Consider the following 21,439-nt stretch of genomic DNA (forward strand, 5'->3'; position numbering starts at 1 on the left):
GTCTCAGCCCTGTAGGTCCGGACCTTCGAGCATATACCTTCTAGAGGCAGCCTAAAATGCTAAATGAGCATAAAGACGTGCGAGAGAGAAAGCAAATAAAACAACTAGGTATCTCTCTTCGGAGCTTGAACGTAGGAAAGTGGGAGGTGCTGGAGAGGAATCGCCGAATAATGGCGCACGCGGTGTCTGATTCTCAACCAATAAAATTAAGGAGTGAGAGAGATAGCTTGTAGTTTTATTCGCTTTCTCTCTCGTATGTTTGTTCGCTCATTTAGTATTGAAGGCTGCCTCTAGTAGGTATATGCCCGAAGGTCCGGACAGCCTCGTCACAGCTGATCTATGCTGTCGCCTGGTGAAGGTCGGCCCCAACCACAAGCACAGCATCACAAGCGTGGCCCTTTATGGGATCTTTTCTTGTCCTGGTTCACCCTCTCCGGCAGGGAGCCTCTTCTGGCGCTCTTCTTGTCTTCTCGCTTCTTTATTTGCCGCCTTGTCTAACCGCCTGAGGAGTAGTCATTGCCGCGAACGCTGTGGCGGTACCACTCCTGCCTGGGGGTGGGTTTTTGGAAATAGCGTTGTAGCTATAAGGGTGCACGCGGCCATCGAGACAAATAAGTCGGTGGACTGGTGCGGGGAGTGATATAGATTAGAATAGGGGGGCCCCTGCTGGCGGGTATAAGCCAAGACAGGTGCCTTCACCCCCCAAATTACTTAGGCCCCCAACATCGCCAAAAATAACAAAGCACGGGCCTAATAGTCAGTCACTGATTTACTACTGAAAAATATATGTAGGCCAAGTGGAAATCAAAGAAAATATAGTATATTTCGAACCTAGCAAGTCGCTTTTGCAAACTGGAACGTATTTTAGAAATAACCCAAATGGCGGAATTTTGGATAATCTGGCAACTCTGGTTGGAATCGCCAATTCCTTCAGGTTGTCATCTAGCTGTCAGAATGTTGTTACGCGATTTTGTTATTTATAGATATTTATGTTAAGGATTACATTAATATCAACATGTAGTAGTTGAAAATCTATGGTTGAAAATCCTATTGATTTGTCAAAAATACTGCAATGGTGGCGAGGCCGGGACTGAAATTCGGTGGGAGGATTTTGAATTGTTTAAATTTATTAAAACGGTATCACAAAATGCAGTTTTAAAAACATAATTTTGGAGTCAAATAAAATAAGGTATCTATTGCCAGTAATTTGCTGAACTAAAATAAAAGGGTAAAAAAATTGTAGCTTATTTTACGATTACCTAGCAATTTTAATTTGCCCTAATATAAATATAGGCCTGATTTAGTAATTTCATTTTAATTTGGCTTTGGCTTTAATTTGGCTATGCTTTATTTTGTATAAAAATTTTAAAATATGTAAAAGCTCAAGTCTTCTTTAGATTAAGCATAACATTTCTGTCTGTCGAAAAACTTAGTGCTTCCATGTATTTTTTAGTATGTATTTGTAATATAAAAGTTCAAAGTTGTTGACTGAATCAAGCAATTATTGTATATTTATAAAAATAATGACATGATATATTTTAGTCGATATGTCTGCTGCCGGAACCCCTTCTACTGATCCGTGGGTCATCGTGGCTCGTGAGAGGGCAAGATATGAAGAACAATTTAAATCTCTGAAACCAAATAATGGAATTATAACAGGGGAACAAGCTAAAGGATTTTTTCTCCAATCGCAGTTGCCACCACTAATTCTTGGACAGATATGGTATGTGCACCCATTTATTATTCTGGTTTATTAAAGTCAGTGTGTTGTATGCCTGGTTTACCAATTTTTTTTCATATTTGAAATTTATAAGTACCTACATAGTAGCATAGGAAAGTTCGGATTTATTATTTTTAAATAAGGTGATAGTACAGAGGTGCTTCTAGGCAAGCCAGATATAAATATAAGCGTATTTCCAGTGTTTTTTGAAACCACTTTATTTACTATAAAAAACAATTTTTTCATTTACAATTTTAAAGCAAACACCCTCACCTTATCATCGCTTATATTCCACTGTCCAGTAGATTTTCATTACACTATTATTATTTTGCAATGAAACAATGGGGTATTTTCCAACTTTTTAACTACACCACAAAATGAAAATAGGGCAAAAAAAAAATGAGATCCGGATTTTGTTTTCATTTTTACCTTAAAAAAAAATTTAAATATATGCATTGTAACGCCATTAACCCATTAACGCCTGAAAATGAGAATTCTCCTCTATGAATTCGAGGGTGTGTTAATTCGATAGAGAGTGAAGATGGGGGCTGGTCGTTCGGTATACAGGGTTTTTGAGAGTGTTCGTTCGGATGGCATGACCAGTTTTGGCCGAAAAATCTGTCTGACCATTTTATAACATGTTTTGGCTATGAGAACTTGAGATTTCACATTTCTCTGACAATAAATAGTGTTTTTCGATCAGTTAGATATGCTGGACTATAGCAAAACCATGGTCAAACCAGTGTTGCCAGATGAAAAAAAATATATGTGGTACCCGACACTTGAAAAAAATGGTATTTTACTGACAAATGTGGTATCTTGATAACACTAAAATAACAAGGTTTTACACATAATCAATAAGTAAAAAAACAACAGTAATATTGAATTTGTATTTTAAACCATGTATTACCAAATATGTTAAAATTTAGCGGGACCTAAATAGATGCTGTTATAGTGTTTACGAAGATAGTTGAAACCGTATAAAAACTAAAAGTCGGTATCTCTTTACTGTGCAAGTTGGTATCTCTTTATTGTGCCCGGACTGCTCGGGCACAATAAAGACTTGCACAATAAACTTTTAGTTTTTATACGATTTCAACTATCTTCGTAAACACTATAAAAGTTAACCTGGCTTGACAAATGGTATAATTGATGTCTATTATTTATAATTATAATGGCCCTTCAAATTAAATAATTCCAAGCTTTATTTGCAACCGCAAATTAAAGTGGCTTCAATTTGTTGTTTAGCAAAATATTGATGAATTCTAAAAAATCAATTGGATCTTTTGGAATTTTTTTGTCATGCGTGGGGCACGTTTCTTATTTTCATCCCCCATAATTTGGCTAAATCACAAGAATCTTATAAATAGTTTACTAAAAGGTAAACAAATATGTATCCAGCAATCGAGTTTGACGCATAACCCATGTGTTTTAGAGAGTAAGACTAGTGATGTGCCATGTTTCGTTAATACCTACTATAGCAGCATATGAAATAAAAAATGTACAGTTAAAAATATGGTAAGAAAATGGTATCTGCAGCCAAAAAATGGTAGGAAAATGGTATCCTCAAAAAACTTATAGGTATGATAGGTAAAAAAATGGTATAAACACCATAAAAATGGTATATCTGGCAACACTGAGTCAAACATTTTGGATTATTCTAAAATGGTGGACATAAAATGGCAGATGATTTTGAATGTAAAATGACGAAATTTGAGGTTTTCAAATCTTTTGCATTGGCGAATGATAAATTGATCCGATCGTGAACTACAGAAACATGTCGGACACAGAATGGCTATTTTTGGTTATTTTCGTATACAAATGTGAAAATTTGGATTTTTCTTAGAATTCGTGTACATGTTTCAACGTTTGAGGATAAAAAGGTGCCAGGAATATGTAGACTATTATGTACAACCCACAGACTAAAGCTTCGGACACAAAATAGCCATTTTTTGTCATTATACTTTTCTTAAAATTTGTGTACCTTCCAATCTGTATGGTTGGGAAATAGCCAGAAATATCAAGTTCATGCAATTGGTCAGTGGGCGAACATCGCAAGCACTAAATGGTGCACATTTGTTCAAAAAATGAGAAAATTGGCGCCTTTTGGGACAATTTTTTTACAATTTTGCACTGGATTTTGCATCAATTTTATGTTTTGTCGTTTTGAATGTTTTTAACTGCTCTCGGTCACTATGATTCTGTGTCTCACCATGAGGAGGTGGACGATAGCAGAGAATCATTTTTTATCTTTTTTTTTATTTATTTAAAAACAAAAATTGTATTTTATATTTTTCTCATTTTTAAACAAGCGTGCACATTTTTATACCCGCGATGATTGTCTGTTGGTCGGTTGCATGAACTTAACATTTTTGGCGATTTCCCAGTCATACAGATGGGAAGGTACACTAATTTTGACCATGGTACACATTTTTAATAATATTATAAAATTATAATATCTATTTGTAAATTAAAAATAAAGCATAAAATTATTGGAAATTTCAGATATTAGTAATTGCAGTTTTATTAATTTAAAAACTAATTTGAAAAATACTCATAAAATGTACTGTATCAGTGATTTTTTTAATTTTCTGATCGACATTTCAATTTATACAAATAAGTGTAATATTCATTTGTCCAAAACAGTAATTTCTGTGCTAAGTAGTTAAAATACACTGGGGTGTAGACTGGTGAAGGACAAAATGCCACAAGTTGCAACAGCAACTTGGCAATAGCGCACGAGTATTATTTGTACATTGGCATACGATGCTGTGTGTTATGTGACCGCTCAGTAGAAAGAAAAATTTGTGACCAAAAGAAAGTATGAGTGCTTGAGAATTAGAATAGAAAATAGCAAAAGCAGGAAAAAAGCTGTTGACACCGTTCGATGGCATCAACTAATCGACGTAGTACATAGTACAAGGAACAAAGCGTGCACTGTTCTTTTTGCAAAGAACTTTTACATATTTTAGATTATCTACAAACTGTGATCATGCAGTGATTTGCGTGGAAAAGTTCAAGTATGATTTAAAGTATTACAAGCAGTAATACAAATTTTCTTATAAGACAAGGTTTTAAAGCGATTGCATTTATGAAATATAAAAATGAATATAATTTGATATATGTAGTATTTTACTGTGACACGATATTATTGCAGTCAAAAATATTCTAAAAAATATACTGAAATTATTGAAATATTAATTTTAAAATTAAAAATTATTTTAAAAATTTCATAATTTATCAAAACGCATATGATTATTATATGCGCTGTGATGCAAAATATGAATATTTCATTTATATACTGCTTTATTTTTTACTTCCTGTATTGAAAATTTATCATGCTTTATAAATATAAGATTTCAAAAAAACATATTTTATTTGAAAATTATATTATTATATTACTATATTATATTGACTTGCTTTTTTCTAAAGAGATTAAATAAATTAACCCCTGTTTTCATGGGGGAGTTGAATTCGATATAAATAAACTTCTGTGTTATTTAATTGCTTTACAAAATAAAAAATTGTTTGTTAATACTTGAAATGAAATTGAAGATGATTTTATATAAAATTCTCTTAGTTAATTTTTGAATATAATTTATAATTAATCTAACACACTTAATTTTATTAATGCAATAACAACTTTAATTCTTAACTTAGGTCATAAGTTATGTTAACAAAAGAATAACAGTGTTTACTTATTACTCAAAGACCTTTGACACCTTGATCATAATATGCACTGAATTACTACAAAGTTTAGAGAGTGGCAAAATAATTTCAACTGAAAACGTATGTTATTTTTCTGTTCTCAAAAATAATGTATGTAGCAGCTTTCAATTCTAACATAAGCTATTAGCAATTTTATTATCTTCACTGGAACACTATTACATATTTGAATACAATTTTTAACTTTTTTATTTTAAGGTTAGCAGAAATGTCGAAACTATTTTTTTTTAAATCGATTGAAAAAAGTAAAATTGTGTGGACTGTATTAATGGTCAAACTATATAGGTTGTTAGAAAAAATTCTTTAGATTTCATCTATAGTATACTGTTAAATCTAAGATTTAATAGACAATCCAAAATTTTTAATGATAATTTAACTATATTTTATTAAATTGTTGTTTTCTGATAAAACTGATCATTAAAAAAAAAAAAAAAAATTCTGAAGATAAAAAAGATTCCAATTGAAGTCTGCTATTTAAAAAAATATGTAGTTTTTGTATAATAAAAAAAATATATTGTCTGATACTAATACCATTATTTTTTTCACAATTGTACATTCTCAAAATTATTTTATGGAACATTAAAAAAAACTTCATTTAAATGTAGTAATTCACATCCCAAAAATGGTTGAAATTAATATACAAGCTTTTGAATTATTCCAAAAAAAAACATTTTTGATAAAATTTGAATAATTCTAGCGGATACATTAAATGATTTTGGATATAGCTTAATTGGGCTACGTATGATTATGCTGAGCCAAAAGATTTCTGGTTAAAGATGCTTTTATTTTTCTGGACACCCTTTTATAACAGAAACTTTTTTACTCTGACATTTTAAAAAATATGTACCTATTTTGAAATATCAACTCGTGCAAGAGTTTTATTTATTATTTCTTAATTTAATTGTAGAAATTAGATTAAATTATAATCTAAATTTTAATTACGTTTCCATATTAGAACTCAAAAAACAACACAAACATAAGAAATCAATATTAAAAATTATATGTTCGATATATCCATGAATGGATACTTGGGCATTTTTAATTAAATAAAACTGAATATGCTAGAAAATTTGTTGTTATAGCCCTCTGCAGTTCATTTTTACTATAAGAAATAAATAATATTAAAAAAATTGTAATTTGAACATCTTTGTAAAACTAAGCCCATTGTTTAAAACGAGTTTGAAAATTAAATAGAAAGTGAGTTAATTTCACATCCAAAGAAGTTGGCAGGATTTCATAAACAAAGTCCCAAACGAAAATTTTACAATAATGAAAAAGTAAAAGAAAAAAATGATTGATCTAAAGAACAGTAGATTTGAATTATAAGTGTGCGCAAAATAAAGCAAGAAGAGCAATAGATAGATACCACGGTGTGCAGGAAGCAAATTTTATTCAAATGAAAATGTCGAGAAAAACTGCTTGTGCAGGGGGCTTGCTACTTATAAATACATGCAGAATCTATAGTTTTTAAAATCTGATGAGATAATTTTAAGCTTTTTTGGTAAAAAATGTAAATACATAACATGCAATTCTGGAATAATGCACTTTTTTATCACACAAACATCATCATTTTCTTCTAACAATGGTAAGTTTATAGCACTGCTATGGCACTGTTTAGCTCTTTTTAAAAGTGCAAAGATGGGCGATAATCTCGAAAAATACGTCAAAGAATTGAAAACAATTTTTGAATCTACCGAACTTTCAAAAACCTTAAAAGTTCATGTAACACTAGAGCATCTTACGCACTGCCTAGAATATCTAAATGGAGATGGACTTGGTATCTGGTCTGAGCAGGCAGGAGAATCTATTCATAAGGAATTTTTAAAACATTTAGTTTAATTTAGTTTAGTTTAGTTTATTGGTGCCCAAGTATACAAAGTATTTGCACAAGTCAAAAAAGAACAGTACATACAGAAAATACTAACACTAAAACAATTTTGTAGTAGATAATATGAAAAACAAGATAGAAGTAAAATAATAGACAAACATATTCAGTTAAAACAAAGATAAAACTAAGACAAGAAAAAAAAATATTCTAAGACATCATTGCTAGCAAATTGCTATTTAAAAATTCCTGAGGACTATAAAATGCATTGAGCAACAGATAAATCTTTAACTTATACTTAAAACTCGAAAAATTCAGATCCTTAATTTCTTTAGGTAGAGCGTTATAGAATTTTATTCCCCAATAACATGAACTATTTCTAGTTTTTGCAAGTCTCGAAAAACCCACTTGGAATAGAAGAAAAGTTAAATCAATAAATAATCCAGCATATTTACCAAAATTGAAAAAAGCAGTTGTATCTTTTTCATCTTTAAATGTTTAAGTTATTCAACCAAAAATAATAATATATAGTAGACTCGTATTCGATGCAAAGTAGAGCAAAAAGTTGTCGGTTTTTTATGAAAGAAAAATCGTGTCATCATTTTTAGGAGGCGTAAGATAAATCATTTCAAATTTAAAATAAAATTCAATGTAAAATCTGAAATACCGCTGCATACGCACTGTGTTCTGGTAGTAGCTGTAGTCGCCCAGGTGCATCGAGTGTACGAACTGGTCGGTTATACGTCAAATACTAACCTGGCGAGCTTTGCCGTCAATTAGAGAGCGCTTCCAAAAAACAAGTAAACAACAGTGGCGCGTACAGAGGTAAAATGTAGTACATATGTGGAATTTAGGAAACAAATTGGATTTATAATAAATTACATTTAAAATAAATAGTTTATGAGAATAAAGGAATTTTTGTAGCAACAAGGGTGCCAGACCTGAACTGATCCCCTCGTCCCTTCATAATGTATAAAGAAATTATTCAATTTGTAAAACCCTTAAAGGCGTACTTCATTGGTTCCCTTGACAGGCAATGATTTATTACTTTGCATCGAATATGATCCTACTATAGTGTTATATGTATTATATGTCTTATGTATAAGTATATAAACTTGAAAAAAACATGTTTATTAAATTTACAATTTTATATTCAATAATTACTACTAAAGGTTTACGCTGAATTATGATTTTCATACATGTATTTATTTAAATTTTTCCATTAACTACTTGCTTATGTAAACATGTATATATATATGTATGTATATGGGTGGGTAAGTGACTATGTGTGTGCCAAGTTATATACATATTATATTATATACTTACATATTTACCCATATATATATATATAATTTTTATATTATTCTCATACGATCAATTATCACTGTTATTATGTTTTTACATTTTTTACAAAAAAAGCTTAAAATGATCTAATCAGATTTTAAAAACTATCGATTCTGCATGTATTTATAAGTAGCAAACCCCCTGCATAAGCAGTTTTTCTCGACATTTTCGTTTGAATAAAATTTGCTTCCTGCACACCGTGATACCTTTCCTCCATTCACATTTCGACTTTTTTATATAAAAATGTTTCTCTGTATATAATAAAAGCCGATGCAAAATTTAAACCGAATTTCTTAAAAAACTACATAAAAATCTTTTTTGAGTTACAACTTTTTGGCAATCTGTGTCTTGAAAAAGAGGTGTTTAAATGAGAAATGGCATAAGGAAACTTCTATTATTTTTGAACAAACAATTTACTGTTAGTTTTGGTTTATTTTTTTTGTAACATTCGTATAAAGAAATAGATAATTTTGAAACGCATAGAAGTGTAAACGGTATTACTAGCAGGAATCACAATTTGACCTATACGAGGTTGAAATGAATAATCTACTAATAAAACAAGTTTTAGGAAAACATAATAGAGGTCATTATAATAATGTGTTGCTAAATTAATTGGATATGTGTGGTTTGGCGAGGACGAAGTTAATTAATTGTGTAGCAAAAATCGCTTTTTGTCTGCTTTGTTTATACATACATTTACTTGTTTTTTCATGGTTTCGAGAATATGTTGTATTTCGTTCTTTTGTGTTTTTAGAAGCTTTGATTCATTACTGTTCTTAGAAACTTATGGAAATTTTGAGGAACAATGAAAAATATATAAATGGTCGCACCGCCATCTGCTAAATCACAGCATCCGTCCTATTTCTAGTCAGTTCTATTGTCCTGTTGCAGTGAGTTTCCATATGTGACAGTACAGTACAGGATTTTCGACAAGTTGCCTTAATTATTTAGATCATTATACTGAAATTTTTTTAGAAATTATGAAAATGTCAAATATTTATTGAGATAGTGTTTCTCATTGTGAAAGTAAAATAGCAGATAGTTATTATTAATGTGTTAGCGCACAATTTTCTCAAAAAGAATATGTGAAAAACTGATAGAATTACTTTCGGTACACTGGAAATGATATAAATCTTATACAGGGTGTTCTAAAAGTCCATCAAGAAACTCCAGGAGGTGATTCCAGGAATTGAAATAATAGCAGTATATAATGAAAATTTTTTGCGAATTGTCAATTGTTTGCAAGTTACGGATTGTCAAAATAATGTTTTTATTTTTCTATTTAAATAACTTATTTAATTCAAGTTCAATTAGTCTCTCATTTGGCACACCCACTAAGTAGATCAAGCTCTTTTGGACCAGTCAGCAAAAACTTTTATTATGCGCCGCTAGAGGGCACTTTACTTAGAACTCAAAATTTGTTTTGTGCATAATTTTTTTCTCTTGCTAGATATCATAGATATTTAAACATTATTGAAGAAAGAAACAATATCAGAAAAAATTATGTACTCTTTATTCAAGTCGATAGATGTAACCGTTTAGCAGGAAATCGCTATTAAAGTGTTATTAAACATAAAATTTTTAATAATTATTTCTGCAATTAATCAAGTTGCCATGCTGTAATAAAAATAAAATAAAATATTTATTAGTAAATTCATTATCCTTATCTTATTTTTTTACAATGCTATTACAGAGCCGAAAAAAAAATTATTATGGTGAAAAATCAAACATACCTGCTTTAAACAATTTTTGTTACAATTCGTAACACCAAAATTACTATTGATATTTATTTGAAGCCAGGCAACTTAATTAATTACAAAAAAAATTATCAAAAATTTGATGTTTAATAACACATTAATAGCGATTTCCTGGTAAATGGTTACATTTATCGGCTTGAATAAAGATTACATAATTTTTTTTATATTGTTTCTCTTTTCAACAATATTTAAAAAACTTATGAACAAAACAAATTATGAGTTCTAAGTAAAGTGCTCTCTAGCGGCACATAGTGAAAATTTTCTCAGACTGGTCCAATAGAGCTTGATCTACTTAGTGAGTGTACCAAATGAGAGACTAATCGAACCTGAATTAAAAAAAAAATAAAAAAATTTAACTTTGACAAGCTGTAACTTGCAAACAATTGACAGTTCGAAAAAAATTTCATTATATACTGCTATTATTTTAATCTCTAAAAATGTACATACTTTTTATCTATTATTTTAAAACTAATATAATGGTACTGGAAATGATTTATATCATTTCCAGTACCGAAAGTAATTCTATGTTTTTTACGTACCAATTTTGAGAAAATTGTGCGCTAACACATTCCTGAGATTTGTGTTCCCCAAAAGTAATAGTGGGGCCACCACAGGTTTGTTATGGCAACAATTACATAATCCTTTATGGAAATTTTGCTGATTTGACAGGCTAGATGTAATCTAACTGATTATGGCCACGCCATAGATTTGACAGTATAGGTACTATGGATGGAGCCAACTTTCTGTGCATTATAGTTGTTCCAACATGAACTACAAAAGTGGCAGCGATTTGTCCTAGGTGACCTAGGATACAATTCCCGCAACATTGATTTTAAAGGAAACTATCTCTGATTATGAAATTGACTCTTTTCGGTAGCTACATAATAATTAAAAAAATTATTGACAAATCTATATGTAAAATATGCAATAGCATTTAATACCACATAATGAATATAACAAATTGCGTGTGATAGGCCTGCAAATGCCCTAAGTCACGTGAAGGGAGACTAGTTTCATCTCACTTTATATCTTGGCCCCCTTACCTCTCTCTCTACATTCCATTCATAGTATACTGTCAAATCAATGGGCCGCGCTAATAGGCTATTCATTATGTCAGAAGGGTACTAAGGAACTACAACGTTGATGGGTTTTTATTGCTTGAATCGTTCAAATGGTTATTCAGAAAGAAAAAACCGCGGAGTGCTATTAAATTAGGGGGTGGAAATTGGAGAGGGGTGAAAATGCAACCCTTACGGATTTTTGAGTATATCTCGAAAACGAAGCAAAATTTGAGGGTATTGCATAGGAAAAATTTTGTAGATGATGAGATTTTCTATAAAAATAGCTTATTTAAAAAATTTTTAAAATTTATTTACTGGAAAATATAAAAAACAAATTAACAAAAAAAATGCAAAAAATTAAATTTTTTGTTTTTTATTTACTTTTATGCGAATAACTTTTTTCTGAGCAGAGATAGGTATAGGCATTGCTTCATAGAAAAAAAAGTATATAAAATTTCCTTCAAAACGAGAGGTTGTAGAGTATTTTTGGATGAAAATTGACTGATATATGGCCGCCCAAACTTAGTCAATTTTTCAATTTTTCTCGCGTTTACCCTTATACATTTTAATTCCCATTTTTTGCAAAAAAAGGAAGGAAATAAGACGTTCAAGGATTTTCATCACATCACTTGTTCGAAGGGTCATTAAAAATGAAAAAACCGCTTGGTGTTATTAAAGGGTTGAAATTGAAGATAGGGGTGAAAATGCACTTTTGCAGTTTTTTAAATATAGCACGAAAATGAAGCAAAATTTCGGTATAGTTCATAGGAAATATTTTGTAGAGAATTGAATTTCCCATCGAAACGGCTTATTAAAAAATTTAAAAGAAAAATTTTATGCAAAAATCGTTAATAACCAATTTTAAAGAAAGCAAAAAATAAGATTTTTTTTACTTTTTTAATAAAATAATTTAGTAAAAACTTCAAAAAATGTCACTCTTTATTCTGCCCCTCGAAAAAATGAGACTGTCATATAAACATCTTAGATTAGATATGCAGGGTGCTCATAAATTAAAAAACACATAAATACTCAAGAGAGAAGTACCATTATTTATTATTTTACACAACATTTTTATGAAACAAATTTGTTTATAACCTCAAATAATATCCTAGTACACGATTCATGCAATAAAAACCCATCAACGTTGTAGTTCCATAACATATGACATAATCAATAGCCTATAATGCTCAAAAGAGTTTTTTGAAGGTTAAATTGTAATTTTGTTATTATGCAACTTCAGAGTTATTAAAGGTTGTAAACTATTGTATGACAATTACGCTAAATAAAGCAAATTTGATACAATATGAATATGCATACACTAAATAACCTCTGTAACCTAACCTTGGTTTAAATTTTCTGCTTCACAGTTTTCTTATCTATGAAATATTTTTCTTTTATGTTTCCTCTGAGTCCCTTTGGACTTCATTATACTTCTTTCCATGGCTATCAGGTTTCTTAGTGGTTTAATTATTTTATTTTTTATGGTATTTGCGATTTACTTCTATTCTGACAATGTTGTCCAAATAATATGATTTTACAATATTTTGTGTAAGAAATGAATAATAAACATGAGGATTTTGAATATTTTTGCAGTATTTCCACTTTAGTAGAAAAAAGTTCCTTTTCTTTAAGCTGTAATCTACATTTTGCTATTTACTATGTGTAACTGTGATACAAAAAACTTACTTCTACTAGAGCGTGGATTAAACTTTTTCCGAGAAGTAACTTGAACTAAGTAAACTCACAAAAATATTATTTTAGGGCTCTTGCAGATACAGATGCAGATGGGAGGATGGACATAAATGAATTTTCTATAGCATGCAAATTAATAAATTTAAAATTGAGAGGATTCGAAGTTCCCAAAGGTCTTCCTCCATCACTCCTAGCATCCCTTAAAGTCAATACACCTCCATCGATACCACCCCTTCCCAATTCATCTTCACTTCCACCACGTCCAGAACCTCCTAAAATAGCTCCCATCATATCCCAATCGTTAACTCATAATCCACCACTAATACCCAGTCAACCACTATTAACACAAGCACCGACAACTCAACCTTTGGTGCCTAATATATCTCCTGGATTAGTTAGTCAAGCGCATATTATGGGAATTTCAAAGCCAGTAGGAAGTAGTACAGTTGTAGGAGGCTTACCGACTGGGGTTTTACCACCCACAAGTAGCATTATAACAACTGGTGGAATTTCTGCCAGCATACCTACGGGTAAGTTCACATCTACCAAGGATTTATACAGTGTGCCGAATGAAGGTCATTTCGATGATCAGGCGTTAGAAGTCTGCATGGGGCCTCACTCAGAAACCCAATAGTCAGAAGTCAATGCCTGATTAGATTTTCTCACCGAAATTTAAATAGTTTGAGCTAGAGACTATGTATTTTTATTTGCTTGTGTATGCAAGAAAATAAATACAAAATCTTACTTTCTTGGGATCCTCATATTCTCGACTGCTCCATAACGTTTTTCCTCATTCTAAAATTAGTTTTCACCTTAAATGTAATAAAAATGCTATTCATGAATTTCTTTTAGATAATTTTAGCATCCATTATAAAAATAATAAAAAAATAGAAAGAGTTTATGTGAAAATACTTCCTAAAATGCTTCCTAACGTTGCTATGGCCATTGTAGATATAAGAAAAAATCTATATTTGCAATAATTTCTAAACATCTGTATTATTTCAAGAACTATTCATATAAACTTTTTCGTATTATTTTTATCCTCTAAATTTTTGGCCAAGGCTCTGTAAAGAAGCAATAGAAATCCAGGAAAATTTAAATAATTTTAACAGAGATGAGGGCCCAGAAATACTTCAAATCTGGAAACGACTTATACAAGGTGTTTCTAAAATAGGGTTCCAAACTTCTGCTGCGTTTATAACTCATTAAAATAAGCCAAAAAGTTCCTATTAACATGTGCCCTAAAACGCACCCTTAGGAAGTTATATGCCCTTAAAAGGGCTCAAACAAAACTGTTTTTTTTCTGTTATTGACAAAACGGTCGAAAATAAATAGAAAAAAAATTTTGGGTAGCATAGCTTTTTACGTTAAAAAACAATTTTGTTTGAGCCCTTTTAAGGGCATATAACTTCCTAAGGGTGCGTTTTAGGGCACATGTTAATAGGAACTTTTTGGCTTATTTTAATGAGTTATAAACGCATCAGAAGTTTGGCACCCTATTTTAGAAACACCCTGTATGTAAAAGAAAAACATGAACGTCACAGGTTAGTGATTTCAAGCCCAGCAGAAGATCTTCCAATTTGAAAGTTTCTTCTGAAGAAGAGAGTGATATGTCTCTAGAAAAACTGATGTGACAACTAGTTCGGTAATTGGTCAAACTACATGAAAAAATTTTGGCATAGGTATTGACTTTTGAATATAGGGTGAGTCTAGAGGAATACCAAATTCCAGTGGTTTATTTACATAAAAATAATTATCCAAATAATCCAAATGTAATCATATTTTCATTTGATTTTGAGTTCATAATCATGTTAAAATACCCTACAGACATCTTTTTAATTGCAGCATTCTAATAACAAAATATTACTGCCATTGACCCATAGACATTTTCTGGTTCATCCAAAAGGTGTGCCTCTTGCTTTATTGTGTCATTGGTGGCTTTTTTAGTATCGGTTCTGGCATTTCCAACATATCTAATTTTAGTACATTCGAATTTTTTATTTTACTTTGTGTACGTCACTTTTTAATCAGCCCCACAAACAAAAGTTCAATGGTATGAGGTCTGGAAAACTTGGAGGCTAATCATTGGGACCCCACATTTCGACCTAATATTACCTGGCCTGAAAATATATGCAGAGTATTTTGGTTAACAACATTATGATTTTAAATTTGTAAATTGTAAAAACATATTTCTTGTTGAGTATAAAGTTAGTTAGACTTTGAAGTTATAAATATAAAAACAATGGGGAAACTGCAAGAGTAATTTGAGTAATTCTTTGAATCATATAAAAATTTAATTTAAATTTGAATATTTAATGTTTTTTTTTTTTACTAAAAAGTACTTATTTGGGAGGTCTACTAGCCTTTCATTGAGCATGAGGCTGATAGGCTTAAAAATACAGACGGCTAAGGATGTTCGCTTTTTCAAGCTTAGTATAGTGTAATTTTTTTTTCTAAAATAAAGGAGGTACTTTCTTATTTTTTCTAAAATCTACACCGTGTCCACCTAGTGCGCGTAAGTCCAATATCTAGGTTAATAAAAGATATAACTTAATTTTTTTTTCTACAGAGTTGCCTACTTTCCCGAGCTGCACAAAATGAAAATATATTTGCATATACAGGGTGTTCAGTTTTTCCTGGGCAGGTACCAACTTAATTTTTTTAAATGGAAACCTATATTTTTTATGGCATTATCGAATTATACGTGAAAAATTACCGGACTTTGTGTTATGATCCCTATTAAAATATCGACAGTTTTCGAGATAATCGACTTTTCATTTTTTTTTCTTATGTTTTAGTCACTTCTAGTAGTTGACAATTATGATTGACAGCTAGAACTTATTTTTTTCAGGAACTGTAGAGTGAAGATGGCTCTTTCAAAAAACGTATCAAAAGTTGACTTGCGATATACAGGGGGAAAAAAAATCGTTTCAAACCTTTTTTTGCCCCCTGTATATCGCAGATCAACTTTTGATAAGTTTTTTGAAAGAGCCATCTTCACTCTACAGTTCCTGAAAAAAAATAATTTCTAGCTGTCATACAATCATAATTATGTCAACTACTAGAAGTGACTAAAACATAAAAAAAAATGAAAAGTCGATTATCTCGAAAACTATCAATATTTTAATAGGGATCATAACACAAAGTCCCGTTAATTTTTCATGTAGAATTCGATAATGCCATAAAAAATATAGGTTTCCATTAAAAAAAATTAAGTCTACCTGCCCAGGAAAAACTGAACACCCTGTATTTGCAAATTATTTTCATTTTGTGCAGCTCGGGAAAGTAGGCAACTCTGTTGAAAAAAAATTAAGTTTCTTATATCTTTTATTAACCTAGATATTGGACTTAACGCGCACTGGGTGGACACGGTGTATAGTTTTTTTTGGTAATTCTATGTAATCTGATATCTTAATTTCTTCTGAAATATCNTAGTAGTTGACAATTATGATTGACAGCTAGAACTTATTTTTTTCAGGAACTGTAGAGTGAAGATGGCTCTTTCAAAAAACGTATCAAAAGTTGACCTGCGATATACAGGGGGAAAATACATCGTGTCAAACCTGATAATTTAAAATTTGAAAAATCTCGACTTTCAAATAGAACACCCTGTGTTTCATGATTTCATTAGATGCCTTTCTGTAGACCCTACAATTTTTTAATAGCTTTCTCTATAACTAAGTTGCGTAGTTTTTGCAAAAAACCCATTTTTATGTAAAATACCGGATTTGCGGCCGTTCCTTTGTCGGGAAATATATTGTAAGGGTATTTATTTTTATTAAATTTATTGGTTGTCTAGCTACACTATTTAAAATAAAAATTAATAACTGAAAAATTTTGATATTTGAGTTAAATAAGCCTTTATGGAAAGTTACCATTTATTTGTAAATAAAATCATAAAACCATAAAATCGCTACAAGTGATTAAGAATTAGCAAAATATGGGAAATGTTTGCTAGCAGCACATATTTACAAAGCAAATAATCCAAATTTACACAGATTCCCACTGTTTTGAAAATGTGAAGGGGAAAGGTTTGAATGAACAGCAAATGCGAATTATGAGAAAACTACCAGGAGACATGAAAGTAACAACGATAATATTTAGTTTAAAGTTGTGGCGTCTGCTGTTGAAAATCCAAATATTAGTGCCAGGAAATTAGTAGTAACCTTGGAGTTTGCAAAAGTTTGACAGATAAAATGTTGAAGAAGAAGTTTCATTCGTATTGAAAATCAAGCACTGTTACCATAGTTAGGAAAGTTATTAGTGAAACTGGAGATTAAAAAATTTGTATGAATAAAATTTTGAAAAAAGAATACTCATAGTCACAAGCTAACTTAAAATAAATACCCTTACAATATTTTACCTGACAAAGGAGCGGGCGCAAATCCAGTATTTTACATAAAAATGTTTTTTTTGCAAAAACTACGCAACTTAGGTATAGGGAAAGCTATTAAAGAATTGTAGGGTCTACAGAAATGCATCTAATGAAATCATAAAACACAGGGTGCTCTATTTAAAAAAGTCGAGATTTTTCAAATGTTAAATTATCAGGTTTGGCACGATTTTTTTTGCCCCCTGTATATCGCAGGTCAACTTTTGATACGTTTTTTGAAAGAGCCATCTTCACTCTACAGTTCCTGAAAAAAATAATTTCTAGCTGTCATACAATCATAATTATGTCAACTACTAGAAGTGACTAAAACAAAAAAAAAATGAAGTCGATTATCTTGAAAACTATCAATATTTTAATAGGGATTATAACACAAAGTCCCGTTAATTTTTTACGTAGAATTCGATAATGCCATAAAAAATATAGGTTTCCATTAAAAAAAATCAAGTTGGTATCTACCTGCCCAGGAAAAACTGAACACCCTGTATTTGCAAATTATTTTCATTTTGTGCAGCTCGGGAAAGTAGGCAACTCTGTAGAAAAAAAATTAAGTTTCTTATATCTTTTACTAACCTAGATATTGGACTTAACGCGCACTGGGTGGACACGGTGTATAGTTTTTTTTGGTAATTCTATGTAATCTGATATCTTAATTTCTTCTGAAATATCATGTAAGCTGAATTGTATTTTAAATATTTATTCTAAACAACAATTACTACGTTATTGAGCGCTACGTTTATTATTGGTCTGACACTATTTTGAATGTATTAAAATTTTTGTTGTTGTCAAGGATTATGTACCGAAATAAGTATTTGGTATTTTACATCAAATATTGTCACTTGAAATTAATTATGCAATGTTTTATCAAATTTTTGCTCCTTTGTAATTTTTTAATTTTAGGAGAATTAAATAAACAGCTGACAGCAAATTTTCGAGTTGAAGTAAAAAAAAAGTGTGATGTTTATATTGTTTCAATTCAGTGAGTAATTGAAAAACGTGTAATTTAATGTCTATTTCAAAGAGTGAGGTACTTTTTTTAGTAAAATGTCTGAGGGTATTGGAAAATATTTTCTTTGTTTTAGATAATGGCATAACAATTTTTTTTAATTATTATTTTCTTATACCAACAACTGCACGTTCAGAATTTACTTAAGGATTTATTAGGAACTGTCATCAAGTTAATCCGGTCAGTAGGATTACTTGTTTTATCATTTATAAACTAATTTATGTTAGAAAGTGTATGAAGAAATATTATTAATTTATAAGATATACATATAAAACTTTAATATGCTAAATGTTATCTCTGGCTCTTGTTTGCTTGTGCTATGATATTAAAAAAGTTTGCAGGAATTATATATTATGAAAATAGTGGAGTGTTCGATATCAATTTATCCAACAAAGCTAACTTATTTCCACATTTCCTACCTGCCTGTAAATTTATCAGAATAAAATCTGTTATATTCTACATAATAAGAAAATATATTTTTGTATTGGTACTTTCTTAATGTTCATTACATACTGGTTCACTGATTCGTGCGATATACTTATAACAAAAAATTATTTCAGGCATCGTGCCACCAATGCAAACTAATATTCAACCAGTCCAACCGCTTATAAGTGGTTTGCCTACGATGGCCAGTGTTGCACCTCTCACTGGTCATTCTGCTGGTTTTGGTGCGCCATTGGTAACAGCATCAATGGTATCTTCAGCAACAGTGCCATTACCATCAGCCTCTCCATTACTGCCGGGGTTAGCTCCAACTGTATCTTCGTTCACGAGCGGTTCTCCTCTGATTACTGGTGGTCCTATAATTAGTACCACACCTTTACCTAATATTCCTGCTGCCCCTGTGGTCCCTACCAGTATGTCTTCTGTTAACATGCAGACAGCTGTGCATCCTGTCGGGCCTGGTGCTACTAGTACACCAAGGGCAAGCGTAACTAGTTTGGATAGGACTCATTCTATTGATTCTGTTTCGTAAGTTTAGATGGTCTTAAAAATAAATTCATTTATTACTTGTACGTCTGTCAAATTTTAGGCAAACCGAATGGGCTGTACCTCATCCAACCAAATTAAAATACACTCAAATATTCAATACGACTGACCGAGCAAGGAGTGGATATTTATCAGGAGCACAAGCAAGAAATGTCATGGTTCAAACGAAATTACCTCAAAATATCTTAGCACAAATCTGGTAATGTGTAATAATAATTGAAGAGAAAATATTGTATCTATTTATTGTTCTTTTCTGATCGTCTTATTAGGGCTCTCTCTGATATGGATTCGGATGGGAGATTAGGATGTGAGGAATTCGTCTTGGCCATGCATTTATGTGAACAGGCTTCGCTGGGTACTCCACCACCAGCAAAATTGCCACCAGACCTCATTCCACCGTCTTTTAGAAAAAATGCCAGAACCGCATCGATTTCTAGTCAAGGTAGTGTTGCCACAGAACAAGATCCAGCTTCAACACTATTGCAGAGTAAGTAGAATGTCTTAGGATTTAAGATTTCTTACAACTTGATAATTTTAGATTCATTTGAGGATAAACGTAAAGAGAACTTCGAAAAGGGCCAAGCTGAATTGGAAAGAAGGAGAAAGACACTATTGGACCAGCAGCGTCAAGAGAGAGAAGAACGAGAAAGGAAGGAACGGGAAGAACAAGAGAAGAAAGAGAAAGCTAGACAAGAGGCTGAGCGCAAACGTTTAGAAGAATTGGAAAAACAAATGAGGGAGCAACAGGAAAAGGAACGACTTTTAGAAGAGGATAGAAAACGACAAGCCGAGCAAAGGGAAGCAGCAAGAAAAGAAATGGAAAGACAGCGGCAATTGGAATGGGAAAAACAGCGCTTGCAAGATTTGCAACAGCAAAGACAAAGGGAACAGGAAAATGTTCTGAAATTAAAAGCCAAGAATCAGAGTTTGACTATTGAATTATCGTCGCTTAACGATCAGGTTAAAGAACTGTCACAAAAGATATGCGATACTAGGTTGGGCGTTTCTAATGTTAAAACAACTATTGATGGCATGAGGTCAACTAGAGACTCCCAAATGCAAGAAATGTCTCAACTTAAGAATAAATTAAAGGAACAAAATGCTAAATTGCTTGCTTTGTCTCAAGAGAAAGTTAAACTAGAAGCAAAAAATAAGATTAACGCACAGTTGAGTGGACAAGACGCAGAGCAATCTAGGTTAGCCTTCGAAAATAAGGAAATTACTATAAAAAACTTGAAAAAGAAAATAGAAGACATGCAGACAGAAATAAATGGCAAGTTATCGGATATCGACAACAATAATTCTCAGTTGGCTGAGTTACAAAATCAGTTAAAATCGTTAGTTGCAGAGTGTGAACAGTTATACGGCGTCTATGACCAAAAGAGAAACACAGTTTTAGAAATGAAGAATGCAAATCGCACTTCTGGGTTTGATGCGTGGAAGACTACCGACGCCTGGGGCAGCAGTGCTACTGAAGCAGCAGTTGAATGGCCAGTAGACAACTGGGCAACTAGTACTGAACCAACTGAACCAATTGAAACTGCTGCCATGCCTGGAATCGTCAAGTACAGGGCACTTTATGAATTTTTAGCCAGAAATAACGACGAAATATCATTCCAGCCCGGTGATATTATAAATGTAAGCATTTATATTTTAATCGATCAATGCTGCCACACTTCTCTTTATTTTAGGTACCAACCGAACAAACTGGAGAACCGGGATGGTTAGCAGGTGAGATAAGAGGTCACACAGGCTGGTTCCCAGAGTCCTATGTAGAACCAGTAGATGGCGTTGGGGTTAGAGATATGGGGATGGTTGGTTCAGATGTAACGTATAATCAGTCAGGTGTTATGTATCCCGAAGATACCGAAGCAACACGATTAGAGTAAGATCTCGAGTTAAAGGTGAAATATATCGTTAAATGTAAA

The 21,439-nt window shown here is 31.6% G+C and overlaps 1 protein-coding gene across 2 annotated transcripts in view; it reads left to right on the top strand.

Moving 5' to 3' along the window:
- Positions 1-1,009: 1,009 nt before the first annotated feature.
- Positions 1,010-21,439, top strand: part of LOC108908174 (intersectin-1) — a 43,576-nt gene continuing 23,146 nt past the window's right edge. For both annotated transcript variants that reach the window (XM_018712107.2, XM_018712106.2), the window contains exons 1-8: positions 1,010-1,189; positions 1,543-1,723; positions 13,195-13,655; positions 19,082-19,493; positions 19,555-19,710; positions 19,781-19,998; positions 20,050-21,149; positions 21,203-21,396. In XM_018712107.2, coding sequence (XP_018567623.1) covers positions 1,548-1,723; positions 13,195-13,655; positions 19,082-19,493; positions 19,555-19,710; positions 19,781-19,998; positions 20,050-21,149; positions 21,203-21,396 — 2,717 coding nt within the window. In that variant the 5' untranslated portion in view covers positions 1,010-1,189; positions 1,543-1,547. The remainder of the gene's footprint in view (positions 1,190-1,542; positions 1,724-13,194; positions 13,656-19,081; positions 19,494-19,554; positions 19,711-19,780; positions 19,999-20,049; positions 21,150-21,202; positions 21,397-21,439) is intronic.

The sequence above is a fragment of the Anoplophora glabripennis genome, unplaced genomic scaffold, assembly GCF_000390285.2.
Source record: "Anoplophora glabripennis isolate ALB-LARVAE unplaced genomic scaffold, Agla_2.0 scaffold369, whole genome shotgun sequence".
Taxonomy (NCBI): Eukaryota; Metazoa; Arthropoda; class Insecta; order Coleoptera; family Cerambycidae; genus Anoplophora; species Anoplophora glabripennis.